This window comes from Morus notabilis, unplaced genomic scaffold, assembly GCF_000414095.1.
Source record: "Morus notabilis unplaced genomic scaffold, ASM41409v2 Scaffold203, whole genome shotgun sequence".
Lineage (NCBI taxonomy): Eukaryota > Viridiplantae > Streptophyta > Magnoliopsida > Rosales > Moraceae > Morus > Morus notabilis.
Window position 1 is genome coordinate 293,276 of NW_010361196.1, and position 12,206 is coordinate 305,481.

At 40.2% G+C, this 12,206-nt stretch overlaps 1 protein-coding gene and 2 non-coding genes across 3 annotated transcripts; 2 read left to right on the forward strand and 1 right to left on the reverse strand.

The window, feature by feature from the left end:
* Positions 1 to 4,890: 4,890 nt before the first annotated feature.
* LOC112091707 lies at positions 4,891 to 5,770 on the reverse strand. Its single transcript, XM_024165967.1, has 2 exons — positions 5,402 to 5,770; positions 4,891 to 5,310 (listed from the first exon to the last, which is right to left on the reverse strand). The coding sequence occupies exons 1-2, from the start codon at positions 5,768 to 5,770 to the stop codon at positions 4,891 to 4,893; spliced, it is 789 nt and encodes a 262-aa protein (XP_024021735.1).
* A 597-nt stretch (positions 5,771 to 6,367) lies between these two features.
* Positions 6,368 to 6,474, forward strand: LOC112091726. The gene has a single exon (XR_002902276.1). It is a non-coding gene; the product is annotated as a small nucleolar RNA R71 (small nucleolar RNA).
* A 309-nt stretch (positions 6,475 to 6,783) lies between these two features.
* Positions 6,784 to 6,890, forward strand: LOC112091727. The gene has a single exon (XR_002902277.1). It is a non-coding gene; the product is annotated as a small nucleolar RNA R71 (small nucleolar RNA).
* The last annotated feature ends 5,316 nt before the right edge of the window (positions 6,891 to 12,206 follow it).

Sequence of the window (12,206 nt, forward strand, 5' to 3'; positions counted from 1 at the left end):
ATGTGCAGGGAGTTCAGAAATCATCTTTCTGATTCTGCCAGGAGATGGTTTAGGTCCTTAAAACCAAACTCCATTACTAGCTGGGATGACTTGAAGAATGCCTTCCTCACTTAGTTCATAGGTGTCAAAAAGTACATCCCACCCAAGCAAAACCTTTCGAGGGTGTATCAGGGACCAAACGAGTCCCTCAAAGATTGGATAGCCCGATTCGGGGAGCATGTAGCTGCCACCGAGGGGATCTCTGATGAGGTGGCTTTGATGGGGGCCCTGTCAAGCATGAAGAAAGACGTCCCGTACAGCACATACCTCGACCGGAGGCCACCATAGACCTACCAAGAATTTTTGACAATGGCACAGGGATTCATTAATGCAGAGGAGGCCAAAAAGACCTTAAAGAGTAAGGTGGTGGTCCCCACCAAAGAAGAAGTAGGACAGTCGAGCCATCAAAACAACGACAAGAAGCGTTGAGATAATCCTCAGGTGCAAACGAAGCAAATGTATAATCCAGCCCCAAACAACAAGGGTAACAACGCCTCGACAGGGCAGGGGGATACCAAGCGACCCAAGCCACAAAAATACGACACCTACACCCCTTTAACCATGGGGATCGATGACGTTTATCATGAGATTAATCACCTCCAGGTACTGCGTCGCCCACCACTGCTCAAGTCTGACCCAGCGCGGAGAAATGAAAACAAGTATTGCAGGTTTCATGGCGAGAGCGGACACACGACCACTGAATGTTTTGATTTGAGAGATGAAGTCGAGAGGCTGATCCGGGAAGGGAGGCTCATTGAATACCGAGTCGACCGACGGAGCAACAACAATCAGCGGAACTATGACTGATAGGAGGATCAAAGGCAAGAATATCCGCCCGAACCTGTCGGTGTGATAAGGTGGATCTTTGGAGGGCCATATATCAGCGGTACCTCTCGCCGCGCACAGAAGGAGTATGCAAGAGAGGCAAAGGAAAAGTTCAACCGGAGGGTCATGAGTGTGTCCAGTAGAGGAGTGAAGGCCGCGAGATATGAAGAGGCTGAGATAACGTTTTCAGAGGCGGACGCAAATAGAGTGCATTTCCCTTAAAATGATGCTCTAGTCGTGGAGGCCATGATCGGTAACCACACGGTATGCCGCATCCTGGTTGACAACGGCAGCTCGGTAGACATTCTGTATGCTGACTGCCTTGGCAAGATGGGAATCCCCCGAACGAGATTGCAGAATAATACACAACCCCCATACGGCTTCACCGAGGATTGTGTCATCCCTGAGGGGATAATAGAACTACCAATGACAATTGGTGACTGAACATATACCTCGATCGTCATGTCAAAATTCTTAGTGGTGAAAGGAGGTGACCAGTATAATGCAGTCATACGGCGGCCAACACTGATAGTATTAAAGGCAATAACGTCGATCTATCATCAAATGATGAAATTTCCAACTGCCAACGGGATTGGAAAAGTCAGAGGAAACCAGTATGATTCGAGGCTCAGATACTCAGAGACGGTCCGCCATTACGCTGAGTCGGGGCAGGTGATTAATGCCCAAACGTGATATTCACAAGCGGTCAATTGTAGCACAGAAGGGCGGTCGTATCCACAGAGAGATAATAAAATAACAAGAATGATTAACATAATAAGAGCGTTAGAGAAAAGTGAATAAAAGAAAAATTAGAGTTTTGGGGATTTTTGTTGCAAATAAAATAGAAATGAGGGAATTTGTATGAAGAAAATTCAATAATAAAAACGGCAAGGTGTCGAGAATTCCTAATGCTTCGTTCACCAATTCAAGTTTTGATTCACAAAATAAAAGAATCGAATAAATTAAATCTCCATGTTGACTCCGAAAATATTATTATTACAAGTTATCCAAAATCAACAATATATCAATTTGACAATATTGCAGTAAAAGACAATTTATAAAATAATTGAAATAACAAAATAATGCGTGACATAATTACATAAGAAAAGCGTGACTAAACTTATATAAAAATTGGCACACAATATTTTGAAAAGTAATAGAAAAATAGATGAGATTTAATTCATTAAGATATTGAACTTTACAGCACAAGGAATCAAAACTCTGAATTGGATCGCTCAATAGAAGTTCATCTCTAACCTCACCAAGAGAACTCTAGCCTAGCTTGCAAAACATTCTCACAAGTTCTAGAGAGAAAATATGAAACTGACACCAAGACGACAAAAAACTGAATATTCAAAGCTTCCAAAAACCTAAGGCTAACCCCTTTATTTATAGTGTTTAGAGGTTGCCTGTCAAATAAGGAAATAAATAGTAAAACTGGAAAATTACAAAAGAAAAGGAAACAAAATAAAATTACACATAAATTAGGAGAAATCATATATTTGATTTGGGAAGAAATCTGGTAATTTTCTCTGATATTTGGGGAAGGAATTCAGATTCAGCACAGGAGGGACACGTGTCAAAGCTTGGTTGGAGGAAGGGAACAGAGCTGCCACGTGTCGCGTGCGGAGTGGAGGAAGTCTGCTGGCGTTGGAGACAGCTGGGACCCGCTTGACAGCTGGCGCGGTTTCACTGGAAGCTCAGGCTGGGCAGACGTGGGACCCACGCGAATTAAGCCTTGGACGCGTGCTGACGTTTGTGTGGAAGTTACGTGCGCGCTGAGAGGAGGCGTGCTAGTGACGCGCACGAGGAAGAGTCGGGAATAGAGGAAGGGCTGGGGCCCACGCGGAGGGAAAAGACAGTGGCTCGGCTCGGCTCGGCTGACGCGGCTCTCCCTCTAGCTCGTGTGGCTCGGCTGAACGGCTTAAAAATATGGCTTTCATGGCTTCTTCTTGTGTAGCTTTTTACACTGCTTTCATCAGTAAATAATTAAGCAAAAACTAGACATATTCCAATTAAAAATATTGTTACAAAGAAAATCTGGGTCTCAACTCGCTTAGTGACCTTAGTATTTCAAACAAACTATCAGTAAGAAATCAAAAGATACTATCAAGATTATTTCAGTCATAACTCCAGAGTCGTGTGTGTGTGCTCCAAACCATAACCTTCTTTCCACTGACCATAACACATACAGTTTTGCAAAATTCACCAAGTAAAAGTCTCAACTCCATTGATCTCAGGGGTGTCAGAAATATTTGAGTGTAAAGGTTTTCTCTCATGGAGTTGGAAGCGGAACAATCAACGCTCAGTGTGAGGAAGGTCAAATTTAGGACAAACAGTCAAACGAACATTGACCAAAAGATAGGTTAATCAACTACTAGAACATTCCACCATACTCCTTTTTTTCTTCTTCTTTTTTTTTTGACAAGAGACAACCTGCAATAATGAGGTGAATGTAAAAAGGTGTTCTTTTGACAAACAACTATATAGCATCAAATGTGATTACGATCAAACTACATGATCTGTGAAATGTTGCTCTTGCTCATTTTTTTTCATTTTTTTTTTGAAAAATAAGAAATGAGGCTCTATTACATAAGATCATTCCTATCTAACCCAAAATCCATCCCTCAAGCATATGCACCAAGCATACCACTAACCATGTAATGATGTTCTAACAGTGATTTTACCAGCTCAAAAGATCAATGAAGGTTCAAAAGTCGTTTTCTCTACTCACCAAAAATCAAGCACTTAAACTCGAAAATTTTCTCAGCGGACATGCATTAAGATCCATCTTACCACAAGGTTTAGCACGTGCAAAAAGAAACTCTGGAAGTCATTTCTTTGTAACCAAGATAGCAAAAATTGACCCAAAGTAATCATTTTGAATCATACTCAGACAAATTTGTAAAAATTTTAACCCAAATATCAACATGACAAAAATCACTCTTATGCATGAATATGCTCACCACCCCCAACCACAATTAGATAGTGTTCTCAGTGTCAAAAATTATGAAAATATAGAGAAAGAAGACATTTGGACAATGAGCATTCCACATATGAGCACAGATTGAGCTTCCGGATATGATTCTCTAAAAACACACACATAAAAAAATGTAAAAAGAAACGAAGAAAATAGAAAATGAAAATATAATACAGGAGATGTGAGCAAACTACTCAGGGCTGGTAAACGGGGTCGTCGAGAATGATCTCTTCAACCTGGTTCACCCGCTCTAAGTAATTTTTCAAACGCTGGGCATTTACTTTGAAGATTCTCCCATCAGTCGGGTCCTCAACCTCGACAGCACCATTGGGAAAAACGCGTTTTACTAAGAACGGGCCAATCCGCCATGACCCCAACTTACCGGAGTGGAGATGCAAACGGGAATCATAGAGATGAACCCGTTGATTTGGCTCGAAATTCTTCCTTAGGATCTGCTTATCATGAGTCACTTTCATTTTTACCTTGATCCTAGAATTGCGCTCTTTCAGTATGTCGATCAATCATTGTTTTTGCAATGGATCAAGTTTAGATGAGATGATGACTGGGAATGTGTCTTCATCTCCCAATAATGCATCTTTTAAGCCCTCAGGTGGTTGGGCTAGCTTGACTTTTGGAGCCTCCTCGGTGGATGATTTCAGTTTTTATCCTTCTATTAGGAGCTCCTAAAAACATGGTGGCCCAAACTTGGTTCCTCTATCTTGTGATTCTTTGAAAATGGCAGAAATGGTGGCCACCTCACAAGGATCAGAACTCTCAGATTCAGAAATTTGGAGGAGATTTTCAAGATCTTCAGAGTTGCTTTGTGCCAGAACCTCCTCCTTGACAAGTGTGTCAATCATAAATGTTTGGTGACACTCGTCGTCATCACATGGTTACTTTTGAATATGAAAAATATTCACCTCAAGGGTCATATTCCCAAAAGATATCTTCATGAGACCATTCCTACAATTGATAAGTGCGTTTGCTGTGGCAAGGAAAGGTCTTCCTAGAATGATGGGAATGGATGACTCCATATTCACCACAGATTATGTATCCAAGACAATAAAGTCCACGGGGTAATAAAACTTGTCGATTTGTAATAGAACGTCTTCTACTATTCCCCGTGGTCTCTTAATGGATCTATCGGCCAGTTGCAGAACCACAGATGTGGGCTTAATCTCTCCAAGACCCAATTGCGAGTAGACCGAATAAGGCATGAGGTTCACACACGATCCTAGGTCTAGTAACGCTTGGCCGAATTCATGTGTCCCGATCTGGCAAGAAATGGTAGGACAACCTGGATCTTTATACTTCGGCGGTGTCTTCTGCTTAATCACCACGCTCACTTGTTCCGTCAAGAATGCAATCTTCTTGACGTGGTGCTTTCTCTTTATGGTGCACAGATCCTTGATAACTTTGGCGTAGGCCGGCACTTGCTTGATCACGTGTAGTAAGGGAAGATTGATCTTCAATTGTGTCGAGTGCTCCAGGATCTCACTTTGATTTTCCGGCACTTTTCCAGCAGGTCGGAGAGCTTGGGGGAAAAGGCACCTTTACCGGAATTTTAGTTGGATCTTCTTTTTCCTGAGCCGATTCTTCATTACTCAAAGTGGTTGTACTTGTCGATGGTGTGTCTAAATTCTTAGCACTTCGAGTAGAGATGGGGTTAATTTCCTTGATATTTTGACCTTCAGAGTTGGAAGTTTGAGCCATGTGTTGTCCTCTCAAATTGGACTGGGCTTGTGATGGAAATCTACCGCGCTCCTGAACGGTTAAAGCTTCTGTCAGCTTTGTGATCTGACTTTTGATTTCCTTGTTCTCTTCCACCAGCTGTGTGAGCATCGAATCAACCTTTTGATTCGTTTTATTTTGCGCGTCCATAAAAGCTTTTAGGGTATCCTCTAGAGAATTCCCTTTCGGTTGCATGTTATTCTGAGGCGCAAAATATGTCCTTGGTGGTTGAGATTATTGCTCTGATCTCCATTGCCCTCCAGATGATTGTGCATGTTGGTTCGAATCTCGCCAACTGAAGTTCAGGTGGTTTTTTCAACCAGGATTGTAAGATTCTGAGAAAGGTCCGTAAGGCTTCTTGTATGTGCCCAATGCATTGCACTGCTCCTCATATACCCCTCTCATTTCACTTAAAGTGTGGCAATCCAAAGTTAGGTGCCCATTCCACCACAAACTAAACAAGGCTCATGTGCCTCTGTCCTTGCCACCATGTAGGGTCCTTTACTATCTTTACTTTTAAACGCCTCAATTTGCTTCGTCAAAGCTTCAACTTAGGCCTTGAGGCTGTCCTCTTCCCTTAATTGATAAACTCCAACTGGTCGAGACCTACTGGTGCTCTCAGTAGCACTCGGTCCAGTCCAAGTATGAACTTTCTCAGCTAACTCATTCAGGTACTCGATAGCTTCGTCGGGATCCTTTTAGAGAAAATCCACATTGCACATCATCTCAACTAATTGGCGCTCTCGGATTGTGAGTCCATCGTAGAAATAGCTTATGAGGCACCAATTTTCATATCCATGGTGGGGACACAGATTTAACAGATCTTTAAAACGCTCCCAAGCTTGATAGAGAGTTTCGTTTTCCTTCTGAGCGAAATTCAAGAGCTGTCGTTTTAAATTATTAGTCTTATGGTGTGGGAAATACTTGTTGAAGAATGTCGTCGTTATTTCTTCCCACGTACCAATAGACATGGGCCTAAGAGAATACAGCCAGCTTTTGGCATTGTCCTTCAGAGAGAAAGGGAAAAAGTGCTCTCAGTAGCACTCGGTCCAGTCCAAGTATGAACTTTCTCAGCTAACTCATTCAGGTACTCGATAGCTTCGTCGGGATCCTTTTAGAGAAAATCCACATTGCACATCATCTCAACTAATTGGCGCTCTCGGATTGTGAGTCCATCGTAGAAATAGCTTATGAGGCACCAATTTTCATATCCATGGTGGGGACACAGATTTAACAGATCTTTAAAACGCTCCCAAGCTTGATAGAGAGTTTCGTTTTCCTTCTGAGCGAAATTCAAGAGCTGTCGTTTTAAATTATTAGTCTTATGGTGTGGGAAATACTTGTTGAAGAATGTCGTCGTTATTTCTTCCCACGTACCAATAGACATGGGCCTAAGAGAATACAGCCAGCTTTTGGCATTGTCCTTCAGAGAGAAAGGGAAAAACTTCAATCTGACGGTATTTGTGGCCTCAGCACGGCTGTGAAAGGTGGCCACCACCTTTTCAAACTCCCAGATGTGGAGATAGGGGTTCTCGTTCTCTAACCCGTGAAAGGTTGGGAGAAGTGCAATCATGTCCGGCTTGAAATCCGTAAGTGGTGCATTTGGCGGGAACATGATGCACGATGGGTGGCCGTGCGCGTTGGGTGCAGATAATCTTGCAACGTCCTCTGCTGAACTTCCTCGTGTTGTGCCATTGTGAATAGATTTTCAAATGCGAATTCCAACGATGAGTGTGAAGACGGAGGTGTAGAAGACGAGTCGGATAGAATTTCACTAGGGGTTTCTAGGTCTGGACGTTGAGCAAATCTGCCTAGTTCGTCTCTATATCGATGCATTCACCCTAAGCGATTTTTTTTTATTTTTTTAATTTTTTTAATTTTTTGTTTTTTGTTTTTTTGTTTTTATTTTTAATCAAAGCAAAAGAAAATAACTATATAGTAACGTAAATTGTAACCATCGAGAGTGCTCCCAGGAAAGACTATAGCTCTTGGGTCAATGAATAGTCTCCTAGACAGAGCAACATTCCTAGAAAAAATTGGTGGGGCAAGGCCTACTTAAGTACCAACTTTCCTAGACAGAACTCCCTCAGATTGTACTTTTCACGTAACCACACAATTATCCTCAAAATCAATTATTAAATTTAATTGAATAAATTATGAAATGAAATCTAATTAATGGAAACTATTCCTAAGGTCAAAAGCCTACATCTATCAAATTATAAAATTCCTATATTTAGATTAGTCAATTAATTACAATCCTAATTATAATTCTAAGAATTAATGTAAACTATAAAAGGAAAAATTAAATTAGGCAACAATATAATAATTAACAATTAAATTATACAAATATGGAAACAAAATAAAATCCTAACTTATAAAAAAATAAAAGATTACAAAATCAAATCACGATTAATTTTAAAACTAAAAGGGAAAATAAAATGAACAATTAAAACAAATCCTAAAAGTGAGGTTTTTTTTTTTTCGTTTGGCAACAAAACTACGAAAAATAAAAAAAAATGTAAAGGTAAGCAATACTAAAAAGAAGAAAACACGTTAACTTGCAATACTAAAAGGGACGACAAAAGAAAAAAAAAATGCAGCAACTATTAGATTAACTAACGTGAATGAAAACACGTTAACTTGCAGCCAACTTCCTTTTTTTTTTTTTTTTTTTTTTTTTTAAAAAAAAAAAAAAAAAAAAAGTTTTTTTTTTTTTTTTTTTTTTTTTTTTTTTTTTTAATAAGGCTAAAAACAAATCACGCAAATCAAGAAAAAGAAATTGAGTAAAATAAAAAAAAATGCATTTACCTCTTTGGCTCAAAAATCTACTAATAAGTCTTGCTAGTAGCACCTCCCCGGTAACGGCGCTAAAATTTGATTAACGCCCAAAAGTAATATTCACAAGCGGTCAATTGTAGCATAGAAGGGCGGTCGTATCCACAGAGAGATAACAAAATAACAAGAATAATTAACAGAATAAGAGCGTTAGAGAAAAGTGAATTAAAGAAAAATTAGAGTTTTTGGGATTTTGTTGCAAATAAAATAGAAATGAGGGAATTTGTATGAAGAAAATTCAATAATAAAAACGGTAAGGTGTCGAGAATTCCTAATGCTTCGTTCACCAATTCAAGTTTTGATTCACAAAATAAAAAAATCGAATAAATTAAATCTCCATGTTGACTCCGAAAATATTATTATTACAAGTTATCCAAAATCGACAATATATCAATTTGACAATATTGCAGTAAAAGACAATTTGTAAAATAATTGAAATAATAAAACAATGCGTGACATAATTACATAAGAAAAACGTGACTAAACTTATATAAAAATTGGCACACAATATTTTGAAAAGTAATAGAAAAATAGATGAGATTTAATTCATTAGGATATTAAACTTTATAGCACAAGGAATCAAAACTCTGAATTGGATCGCTCAACAGAAGTTCATCTCTAACCTCACCAAGAGAACTCTAGCCTAGCTTGCAAAACATTCTCACAAGTTCTAGAGAGAAAATATGAAACTGACAGCAAGACGACATAACCTGAATATTCAAAGCTTCCAAAAACCTAAGGCTAACCCCTTTATTTATAATGTTCAGAGGTTGCTTGTCAAATAAGGAAATAAATAGTAAAACTAGAAAATTACAAAAGAAAAGGAAACAAAATAAAATTACACATAAATTAGGAGAAATCATATATTTGATTTGGGAAGAAATCTGGTAATTTGCTCTGATTTTTAGGGAAGGAATTCGGATTCAGCACAGGAGGGACACGTGTCGAAGCTTGGTTGGAGGAAGGGAACAGAGCTGCCACGTGTCGCGCGCGGAGTGGAGGAAGTCTGCTGGTGTTGGAGACAGCTGGGACCCGCTTGACAGCTGGTGCGGTTTCACTAGAAGCTCAGGCTGGCAACGCAGACGCAGGACCCATGCGGATTAAGCCTTGGACGTGCGCTGACGTTTGCGTGGAAGTTACGCGCGCGCTGAAAGGAGGCGTGCTGGTGACGCGCGCGAGGAAGAGTCAGGAAGAGAGGAAGGGCTGGGGCCCACGCGGAGGGAAAAGACAGTGGCTCAGCTCGGCTCGGCTGACGCGGCTCTCTCTGTGGCTCATGTGGCTCGGCTGAAAGGCTTAAAAATATGGCTTTCATGGCTTCTTCTTGTGTAGCTTTTTACACTGCTTTCATCAGTAAATAATTAAGCAAAAACTAGACAAATTCCAATTAAAAATATTATGAATAAAAATAATGGAATCGTTTAATTAAAGCTTAAATATTTTAATATTATATAAATCAAACGCAGCATTTAGGGTGCATTTTTATGCACTAATCAGCAGGCGAGAAGAGAGATGCGGATGGTGGTGACCAGAGCAGAGGAGTTCGATCTAGATCCAAGACTCTCGGGCGAAGAGACAGGAATGAGACCGGTTGAAGAATTGATCGAGGTCCCCATTGATGAAAATGAGCCGGCAAGAAAGCTGAGAGTAGGCTCAGAACTTGAAGAGCAAAGCCGGGAAGGACTGATAGAATTCCTCAGAAGCAACCTCGATGTGTTTGCTTGGACTCACGAAGATATGGAGGGGATAAGCCCGGACATAATATGTCACATGCTAAACATGGATGAGAAGTGTCCTCCCAAAAGGCAGAAGTGTCAACCTATGAATGACGAGAGGTATGAAGTTCTACGCGAGGAGGTCGACAAATTGATAGAAACAACTTCATCTGGGAAGTTCTGTATCCTGAGTGGGTTTCAAACCCCATATTGGGGTTAAAGCCTAGTGAAAAATGGCGAACCTATGTTGACTTCAGCGACCTAAACAAAGCCTATCCCAAGGACAGCTTTCCGCTCTCAAGGATAGATCAGCTGGTTGACGCTATAGCGGGGCATGAACTCTTGAGTTTTATGTTTCACCGCGATGAAGAACACACATCATTCATCACTGACCAGGGCCTATATTACTACAAGGTCATGCCCTTTGGCCTCAGAAATGCTGGAGCAACCTATCAACGCCTGGTCAATTGGATGTTTGCAGACCAGATAGGGAAATCGACGGAGGTGTATATAGATGATATACTGGTAAAGAGCAAGGAGTTCGAGGATCATGTGAGGGACCTCAAGAGAATGTTTGACGTACTACGAATGTATAGAATGAAGCTGAATCCCCTTAAGTGTGCGTTCAGGGTTAGCTCAGGAAAATTCTTAGGTTTTATGGTGAGCAGTCGACGAATTGAGGCTAATTCAGAGAAAATACAGGCACTATTTGACATGAAGTCACCAAGAAAACCAAAAGAGGTTGATTAACGCCCAAAAGTGATATTCACAAGCGGTCAATTGTAGCACAGAAGGGCGGTCGTATCCACAGAGAGATAACAAAATAACAAGAATGGTTAACAGAATAAGAGCGTTAGAGAAAAGTAAATTAAAGAAAAATGAGAGTTTTTGAGATTTTTATTGCAAATAAAATAAAAAGGAGAAAATCTGTATGAAGAAAACGGTAAGGTGTCGAGAATCCCTAATGCTTCGCTCACCAATTCAAGTTTTGATTCACAAAATAAAATAATCAAATAAATTAAATCTCTATGTTGGCTCAGAAAATATTATTATTACAAGTTATCTAAAATCGACAATATATCAATCTGACAATATTGCAGTAAAAGACAATTTGTAAAATAATTTGAATAACAAAACATTGCGTGACATAATTACATAAGAAAAGCGTGACTGATCTTATATAAAAATTGGCACACAATATTTTGAAAAGTAATAGAAAAATAGATGAGATTTAATTTATTCAGATGTTAAACTTTACAGCACAAGGAATCAAAACCCCAAATTGGGTCGCTCAACAGAAGTTCATCTCTAACCTCACCAAGAAAACTCTAGCCTATCTTGCAAAACATTCTCACAAGTTCTAGAGAGAAAATATGAGACTGACAGCAAGACGATAGAAAACTGAATATTCAAAGCTCTCCTAAAACCTTAGGCCAACCCCTCTATTTATAGTGTTCAGAGGTTGCCTGTCAAATAAGGAAATAAATTGTAAAACTAGAAAATTACAAAAGAAAAGGAAACAAAATAAAATTACACATAAATTAAGAGAAATCATATATTTGATTTGGGGAAGAAATCTGGTAATTTGCTCTGATTTTTGAAGGAGAAATTCGGACCCTGCACTCAGTGGACATGTGTCGCTATGGAATTGGTTGATCAAAATTGATTTGCCACGTGTCAGAATTGGAGTGGTTGCCGTGTGATGGCGATTCACAGAGCAGAGGACAGCTATTGCGCGCGGAGAAAGACTTGGGCTGGCACGCTGTCGCGCGGGACCCACGTGAGGAAGGCCTTGGACGCGCGCTGACGGACGCGTGGAAGGAACGCGCGCTCTGATAAGCCGCGTGCTGATGACGCGCGAGGCGTGAGATGGAGCGAGAGGAAAGGCACAAATTTCTGCGCTGACACGCGGGACCCACTTCATTTGGCTTGGTTGATGGGTGGCGTGGCTCTCTCTGATTGGCTCGGCTTGTGTGGCTCAGATGGGCTGAAAATATGGCTTTCATGGCTTCTTCTTGTGTAGCCTTTTACATTGCTTTCATCTGTAAATAATTAAGCAAAAACTAGACAAATTCCAATTAAAA